The sequence below is a fragment of the Mastomys coucha genome, unplaced genomic scaffold (genome assembly GCF_008632895.1).
Source record: "Mastomys coucha isolate ucsf_1 unplaced genomic scaffold, UCSF_Mcou_1 pScaffold23, whole genome shotgun sequence".
NCBI lineage: Eukaryota > Metazoa > Chordata > Mammalia > Rodentia > Muridae > Mastomys > Mastomys coucha.
The window spans coordinates 31,490,736-31,499,953 of NW_022196906.1; the positions used below are offsets into that span (position 1 = coordinate 31,490,736).

Genomic DNA, 9,218 nt, shown 5'->3' on the forward strand with positions numbered 1-9,218 from the left:
GGAGGGAGGAGCGTGCACTCATGTGATGTGTTGCTTAAGATTGAACCCAGGGTCTAATACATACTAGGCAAGCATTCCACTGAGCTGTTTCAGACCTTTTCAGTTTTTATTTAAACTTGTTTTGTTTCCTTAGTTAAGAGCCACTACTAATAACTGTAATAGGAGTTTAAAGGAAAAGGATCTATTTTACAGAGACTACTCATCTGTCTTAGTCAGAGGTATTTGTTTGGTGGGGTTATTTGTTTTCTAGAGACAAGGCTTCACTGTACACCAGGCTGGCCTTAAACTTGCAGCAATCTTTCTGCGCTGTGTGCTGGTATTATGGAAGTGAACTGCCATGTCCCGCTTCAAGTGTTATTTTGACACTTCTATAAGAAAAATAGTTACTAGAGATTTACATCCTATCTGATTTCTCCACTTTTTGGTGGAGTATATGATTTTTGAATCATCTCACTTAATCATTTGAGTGAGAAGAATTTTGAGTTTATCACATTCAGTTGGCTGCTGGGTAAACATGCAGGGCAAGTTCAGTGTGGCCAGTTTGACAACTCCATTTGAAAAGCTGTGTTAGTTTTTTCTTCTAGCATTGTTTCCTACTATTATAACTAAGCTGTCCTCCCCTTCGGGGAGGATACTTTACTTCTCATGTGACATCTTAGACCAGTGAGCCAGTGTTTCTAAACAGCACATTTTATATAGCTGTTATGACTTACTTCTGCTCCTCCTCATTGTATGCTCTGTTCCGCTTGCTGCCAATTCTGTTAAAGCAGTGGTTCTGTCATGGTGACTATTGTATTATATGAAGTTGGTAAGTTGCCAGTAGCGGTTTTCTTGGCCTATGCCTATATGAGCTATTAAGTTTGCCTCCTCTATTCCCAAACCAGGGAAGAACTAACTAGCTCTTCCCACTTCCTCAATGCAAGAGCAGGGATTAGAGGACACTGAAGTGAAAAGCCTAAATTTCACCCTTAGAGTAACTTAATGATGTCAGGAAGGGCTTTGAGACCACTGGCCCTGCTTATAGATCTTATTTTCCAAGCCTTTCATTATTTTATTTGCCCTTTTCTGAACTCTACAATTTCCCTCTCTTGTAGCTGGTTCGATGCCCAGACCTGAATGCTGTGCTCCAGCTGTGGCCTCACCGGTGCTGAATAGAGAGGAAGAGCCACCTTCATAGCTTACATGTGATTCCTCTGCTTATACAACCCAATACTGGATTTACTTACTTTGGCAAGATAGTTGCATTGTGCACTGTATTTAATGTTCCGTGTACTGTAACCCTGGGTCTTTCTCTGCATTGCTGCCGTCACACCCTCAAGCCTACCAATCTAAACCTCCTGCCTTTGTTTACCTGCCCTCCTCCCTTAGACTCCCCATGCATTCATGCACAATGAATGTCATCTTTTTATTCTCTGATTCCCTTTTACTTTAATCTCAAACTCTGGCAAGACTTTCACTCTGTCCTATAAATTTTCAGCGGTCAGCCAATCCTCCTCCCCCTGCTTCAATAATGGAACGTCCCTCAAGCCTTTTCTCGGGTTCTTTTCCGTTTGTAGCCCTGAAACCTAAGCATTTGGTATGGTGGATTGGGTAAGCATTCTCCTGGCATTTCTGAATGGCAGTGACTCTGGTTTGGCCCCTTGAAGTTGTTACCTTGCTTAGTTCTGTCTAGATTTCCTTGACTCTCTATGACCTCTGTCTTAGTGGATAGTATATAGTCTTACAGCCCCTCCTCCAGGGAGATGAAAACATACCATCAGCATCAACGTACCAGAGAGATTTCTCATAGTAAGGAAGTTAACTATTATCTTTTAATAGAATAGCCTTTAGTAGTCTTAGAGTTCTCCAGTTGGAGGTGAACTTGCTGTACATTTCTGAGATGAGTGAGGTTAATGAAGCAGTGAAGCAAGGTCCCTTAGTGTCAAGTGGACTGTGCTTCCCCAAGCAAGCCAGCCAGTAGATCTTGGTGGATTTGGTAGCTGACTCAAATGGGAGCTGCAGCCTCATCTTTCCTGGACTCTGGAGCATCATGATCTCTGATTTAGAGAAGGTTTTTAGTTGGTTTGTTTAGGATTGTTGATACAGCCGCCCAGTGTTTTAATGATATGCTTTGATTAAGCATTTAGAGGCTAATGTATTGTATAATCTTTTCTGTGGGTGGTAAGAATTGGAAAGTCTCCAAATGTCCTTTTTATCTATGTGTAAGCTCTCAAGTAAATCCTAGTGGGTCTAAGGGTAGCAGTTAAGCCGATGTTTGAGGTCCCCCCCACACCTCCCATCTTAGTGGATATGCCGTTTAAACAGACTGCTCTTGAATTTGTGGTACTTATTAGACCTACAAAGTACTACTTACATGTATTTATATCTAGAAGGAGAGAAAGTTGGTTTGGAAATCTTTTTAATGCAATTTCAGTATATCAAGTTAGACATTACCAAACACCTGGTAGATATCATCACATTGTACTAATTTTAAGCATGTGTTACAGGTGTATACTACAAGTAAAAGGTGTTTATAGCTGTCAGAGATTGCTGGTTTCAGTACTCACAGTTACATAACCAAAGAAAATTGTAAGCTCAATTTGGTGGCTTTGAAAAAAAATGTCTTTTCTCTGGTTTCTACCCATGTATATTATAAAAACTTGGTGAATCTATTTTGGATGAGGATAAATGTTTGCAATACAGGAAGGGAATGGTAGAGTTGCTGTGCCTTTGTCACTTCCTTGTAAGTATGGCACCCTTCTTGGAAGGGAATGTTAGTGTGGTTCCTTGGCTTCTGGGGTGAGACCTTCAGTGACCGAACTGAGTGGACTTTGCTGTTGTAGGGAGCCAGTAAGTGGTGAGAAGGGGAACGGTTTCCATCTCCATTTATGGTCTTAAGAGGGGAATGGACAGGGTTGGGACTCTCTATTTACAGTCTTTAGAGGAGTCAAGAGTGGTTGGGGTGTTCTTGGAGGCAGAAACTAGACATTGTAGGATAAAAATAAATTGTCAGAGGCTGTTTGCAATTCAAATTCCGATCTCTGAGGAGGGTGAAGGGTGCTGGGAAAGGGGAGTATGTGTGAAGTCAAATGATATTTGCAGTGCTTGTTTCTTTCCATTGGGAGATTTGACCATGACACACATTTTCCAAGTTTTTGTTTCTGGATTGTCCTATGGGCTCAAAATTCTCTGTTACAACAAGAAAGTCGAGATGATTTTTGAAGAGTTTATGCGAAGCCTCAGTTTTCTGTAAGGATCATTTGAGGTGGTGGGAGAGATTTTTGAAAGGGAGAGTGGATAGCTGCTCATTTGGGGGTCCAAGCTGCAGGCCGGTGACTGTGTCTTAGGGAGAGCTCATGGCTCATGCTTTTATTATTCTTTTTGCCTACTTGGATTTCTGGCCTCAGGGAGCAGATTTTTAAAGAGTCTTTGAGGAAGTGTCTTATAGATTGTCAGCTGTGATTTAAAGATCCTGCGCATGGAGATCCGTAAAGTTCCAGACTTGTTTTAGTTTGGTGAAAATAGGTCATATATTGGCTGATGGAAGGTGATCTCTCCTTTAGGAGAGTCTTACAGTCTTGACAATGCTTATACATTAGGTTAGAGATAAACTAGTTTTAGCAGTTAAGTTAGAAAATATTTAGAAGCCACTAGGGAAAGGAGGTTTTGTCTCAAGCAAATTCTGAGTGAAACCCTGTGACAGGGAAGAAGGAAACAGGAAGGAAAGCAAGGCAGAAAACGCACAGCCTGAATGGCTGGGTGCTTAGGTCAAGACTGTGGTGGATTTCTGATGCATCTGGTAAGATAGCATGAGGTGTACTATTAATTTCAGGAACTGGGCCAGTCTGAAATGTAGAGTAGAAATAAAGACCATTAAAAAAGGAAGGAATTGAACAAGGCAGAAGGCTATTCAGGTTTTGGTAAGAGCTTGCATAATGCATTTACTTGCTGTGCCAAGTGACAGAGAAAGACTTGAGATGACTCCCTTCCTCACCTCCCTGAGAAGGACTTGACTGTCAATCTTGTTTGTTGGTCTGTTGTTTTGTTTAGCTGACAGCGTGAGTTGGTAGATTAGTAAAATGTAGGTACTACTGTACTATTTATTGGTCATTGTGTCTAAGACTAGGAACTTACGACAAACATTACTGGTTTGATGGCTGCTTCAGTTGTAGACATTTCTACCATGACAGTGAGTTAGGAAGGAGCAGATTCTGTGAGTGATCAGTTTGTTAGGTGCTTTGTCTAGACAGCTGTTTCCCCTGTTCTTAACAAGAGAGTAAGGAAGATGTTTTCCTTGGGAAAATTCTTCTTTCTGTCCTCTTCCCCTCACGTTTTCCAAATTCTGGGCACCATAGCAGCTCTCTCTCCTGTGGCAGGTGTGCATCCTATTGGCTGGCTGGTATTTCTTTTTTTCCTCCCCCTTATCCTTTTTAAATGGGGGAGGGGGTATAAAATATGTGTATTGGGTACATGCAATAATGTTGTAATGTTTCTTGTTGTTTTAATTGATAATTGCAAAATAATTGTTTGAATTATAACATGTTTGAGTAAATGCTAAATTAGTATTTTTCTAATATAATAATGAATTTGAAATAGCATTCCTGTAACAATGTGTTTGTGTTTGTCTGTCTGTGTCTGTCTGATAGTAATTAATATCTGTGGTCCGTATCTGGAGGAGGAAGTACAGCTTTAAAGGAATAACAAAAGACTTTGTGTCTTAGACCCTTCGCAGGTGTTACAGTCGGGTGAAAGAACATGGTGTTGGGAAAAGAAAGAGCAGTTACACATTTGAACAGTTGGAACAGGTGTTTGGTCAGGGAGGATGGGATGCTCAGCCCTGCCAGCCTGTACTTATTAACAGTAGTGGCTTGTACCAGGAGCTGGAGTCAGATGGCAGCACTATGGAGGACTATTCACAGGAGGACTGGGGAAACCACAGTCAGGATCTCCATGGCTATCCAACAGATCAGGAATTGGGTAAGAAAATAGTGTGTGTGTGTGTGTGTGTGTGTGTGTGTGTATGAAAACTGTGTGTGAAAACAATGTGTGTGTGTGTTTGTGTGCATTTGTGTGTGTCTACCTGGTAGTGCAATGGTATTTACCATCTGTAATGGCTTCTAGTGCTGTCAGCACAAAGCATCTTGCCAAACTGTTTGAGTCAACATGGGCATCCTTGGTTTAACATCAAACTGCCAAGTTGTCCTTGCTATGAGCTACGTGGTAACTTGGGTACTGTTAAGTTCCCTGAAGATAGAAGAGTCATACAAGGAGGTTCACTGACAGAACCTTATGCAATTCAAAATACCCCTGCTCTGTGTAGCACTAAGATTTCCGGCTAAGAGCACTGAGTCTTGGCCCAACTACTTTAAATCTACATTTAAGTTGTCTGATTAAGAGGCTACACTAGTTTTTGTTTGCTTGCATCACTGTATGACAAGTGCTCCAGTTTCTTATTTGGGAAGCACTGATCAGGTTTTAGCTATAGCCTGTGCGCATCAGCAGCAAGTTATGTAATGAGTGTTAGGAGGAAATGCCCTCCCGCCTAGTGAAGTGCCCAGGTGCCTCTGAGAAAGTGCAGGCAGGGTTGGCAGGATACATTTGTTTCCCTTGCTTAAGGGAAAGAATACAGAAATCCTGCCGATGACAGAGAAAAAGAGTGAACTGTTATTGTATTTTCTACTAATGCTCTTTTAATTTCTCCCAAATGTTGGAAGGGAAAAGGAAAGAGGCTCTCAAATTGTTAAGATTATTAGCCATATGTAAAAGAATATGAAGATTTGAAGAATAAGAATAGGTGCTAAATGATCTTGTCTTTTAATCTCACAAGAATAATAAGGCCTGAGCAACGGCAGCATATCATAACCCTGTTTACTGTGAAGAGTTAAGTCACCAGGCCTTGAGAAACTAAGAATATGCTGATCCTCATATTTGGGGGAATAATTACTTACCCTGTAAAACCTACACAGAAAACCTAAATAGAGCAGAATCATTTCCATTCTTGTTCTTTTAAAATCATGTTTTCAGCGAAATTAAGCCTTAAGCTCCTTGCTTGAAATCCACTGATGACCTTGAAGAGTTTTATGCTTGTGGAACCTGGTTTCTGATCTTGCATATAAATGTTCGCATCTCATTATATAAAGTTACATTTTTAAATCTGGTAGGGGACAGTGTTAGACACCAGGATAAAGAAAGTATAGAACAGGCAGTAAATAGAGCTACTTATTCACATAAATGTATTCCACCACTTAGGAAAATATAATTTGTTTTAAAATTCTTTGTTTTTCAGATGAAATGCCAGTTTCAAAGAGAACGTTAAAAATAAAACAAGAGTCTTCTGAAGAGGCACAGTAAGTAGATACTTTATTTTTTTACCAATGTGTCTAAGTTTAGTGACCTGAGAGGATCATGGGTACCTAGGCATGATACAGACCATGAAAGCATTTTTGCTCATTCTTCAGCCTACCACTGGGGACCTGAACTGCTGAATTTTCTATACAGGAAGAAACAAGTGTTACACAAAAATGCATGTTTCCTTGTGTAGTTTGCATTTCTACATGCTTACTAAGAGGCAAGATGAAATTAAATGGGGCTGGGTGAAATGGTAGGAGGGCTAAGGAGGACGTTTAAATTCTTTTATTACAGTCTGAGAATCAGAAGGAAAGCTCTTAGGTGACCTACTTATGCATGTAGAGAACAGCTCCTGGAGGACAGACTGAGAAGGTTCCGGATAGAGCCTGTCACTGGCCCAGCTGTTTGTTGTTCTCCCCCTAAGAGTTAACACCATCTGTTAGATCCACAGTTCTTTTTAGTGGCTTTAAATGAGTTCCTTATCAATGCCAATAAAAAGACTAAAAAATAAAGTGTGGGGCTAAATGAAGAGCACCACTCATTTTTCTTTCTGCTAACATTGGATTCTTAGCACCCGTGCCTTGTGTAATGCATTCCGTATTTGTGATCTTGAAATTTGATAGGCAGAGGGAAAGACAAGGTGCAGATCGCTAATAACCGCCCAGAAAGGCAAGTCAGCACCTGAGCAGCAGAGTGAAAGCATCCCCAGTGATGTCTGCGCAAACGGTGTGAGCATTCAGGAATGTGGAAGTTTCCCCAGTCCTCTTCAAAAGCAGGATGTGACACAAATCAGTAAACCCAATGCCATCTCTTACTGAGAAGTAGTTACCTTTTTGAGATCGTCATATCAAAGTAGAAAGGAAGGAAAACAGGTAGCTTAACTCATTGCTTAATTAACTTAACTCCCATTGCTCATGCATGTTTGTGAATGGGCACATGCTGGCTACAGTGCATTTATGGGGGTCAAAGGCTCTCTCACCTTTACATCGGGCCCAAGGGTTGAACTCAAGTCATCTGCCTTATATAGCAAGGGCTCTACCCTCGGAGCCATCTCACCAGCCCTGGCAGAAGATTTTTAAAGTGAGTTATAAATCCATACTGTTAAATCCCTCACTCTCCAAAATGCCTGTGCTTTGTAACTAAAGTGCCTTATGTCTCCCACATAGCCACTTGGGACCTTCAGGAGATGGTCATTTTATATAACAAGGTATAGACCATCACAGAGTTGCCACTAGCCTTAAGCCCTGGAACTCTTTTGGCATTGGATCTTTAGAACCGGGAAGTGGGCAGTTCTCAGGAACTACTCAAATAAGTGTGGTGCCAAATTGCTCCAAGCTTCTAAAACACTGTTGTGCTGAGTCCAGCAGGACTCTGGTGTGCTTTCTCTGGTGCCAGCTCACTTAAGGAGCCAGAGTATCTCAAGAGTTTCTAGTCAGCCATTTGCTTCTCAATCTGGCACCTCTGAGATTTCTCTACAGTGTCTGACTTGCTCAGAACGTGAAGTATTATTGAATAAAATACAGATATTTTGATCTGGGTAGTGGGTTAGGTTTTGTTTGTTTTTCTTCTTCCTCCTCTCCCCATCTCCCCCTCAGCATCTATGTGGTTAGTTTACTGACTAAGCCATGCTTCATGAAGATTATTCCCTAATCTCATTTAGCTAACTTTTGTTTTCTAAGTGTCTGCTGTATGCAAGGCATTAAAGTATATCAGTGAGCAAGATGAACAAAAGTCTACACTCTCCTCCATCTCCTTAGTATTCTCCTCCTTGAGATTAATAAAACATGGAGAGATGTCTCAGTGATTAAGACCACCTCCTGTAAAAGCATGTGAATATGAGTTCAGGTCCCAGTACCTCTGTCAAAAATAGCTATGGTCCATTCATACCTGTAAAGCTAGCGCTGATGGAGATGGAACCAGCAGGATCTTTGGGTTAGTGGATGCCTACCCACTCAAAACAAGAAAGCTCCAGGTTCAGTGAGAGCCACTGCCTCAGAAGAGCACAGCTGAGAGTGGTAGAGGAGGATACGTCATCCTTCTGGTTTGTGTACATGCATATACACACAGGTGTGCATATACCAAACACACACATACACACACACACACATACTCACACACACACACACACACACAAAACTTTTAAGAGAAGGAAGTTTAAAAAAAAAAAACAGTTTGATGGTTATAAAAAACGGTATCCCTTGAACTCTTGTCCCACTCAGAAACATATCTGCTTCACAAAGCATCGCAATTGAATACTGTGATTGAGTGAACACCTTCCTGTTTCCTTAGCAGAGAAATGGTTCCAGGAATCTAGTACTTCCTTTCCTGTAGGCGTGCTTACTTGAGAAGATTAAGTCAGACTCATGGATGAAGTAAACCTAGGGCACTCTTAGGGTCCTAAAAAGCAGCTGGTAACACAGCTAGACCAGGGTAATAGGAGGAAAGGCAGTGGCTTTGTGAAGCCTCTCCAGAATGTTTCAAAGCTCTTCTCCTGGAAGATAGAAGATTTTAAAGTGAGAGTCTGAAGGACTGTTGCCTCTTTTGAAGATGCTCTTAGCTGAGGGCTGGAGACAAAGCTCAGTGGTTAAGAAAGTGCTTGGTGCTCTTGCAAAGGCCTCAAGTTGAGGTCCCAGTATTAGTGTCCAGAGACTCACATCCTAGGCCTCCAGCAGCCCTTGTACACACTGCCCCTACTGATAAATAGTGACTAAAACAAAACCAAACAAAACCTCAGCACTCTTAGCAAATCTGCTTTTCTTGATTGTGAGTAAGCAAATAAGCACTTTTGTAGTTAAACTTATAGTCAATTTTTTTAAAAATGTAACAGCTTGATTTCCAAGTTAATATCTAATAAACCAGTCTTACCATATCAAAGTTTGGCCATATTTGAG

At 41.1% G+C, this 9,218-nt stretch overlaps 1 protein-coding gene across 8 annotated transcripts in view; it reads left to right on the plus strand.

The window, feature by feature from the left end:
• Positions 1-9,218, plus strand: part of Msantd2 (Myb/SANT DNA binding domain containing 2) — a 35,069-nt gene that overhangs the window by 23,025 nt on the left and 2,826 nt on the right. The window contains exons 2-4 of one of the 8 annotated variants that reach the window (XR_004111284.1): positions 1,095-1,184; positions 4,857-4,956; positions 6,266-6,284. Coding sequence is in view for 5 of the 8 variants with exons in the window: in XM_031343216.1 (XP_031199076.1) it covers positions 4,701-4,956; positions 6,266-6,326 (317 nt within the window). In the remaining 3 variants the exon portion in view is untranslated. Of the gene's footprint in view, positions 1-17; positions 1,213-4,700; positions 4,957-6,265; positions 6,327-9,218 lie in introns of those variants that run through there. The other 7 variants (XM_031343218.1, XM_031343219.1, XR_004111286.1 and 4 more) reach the window with 7 other exon arrangements.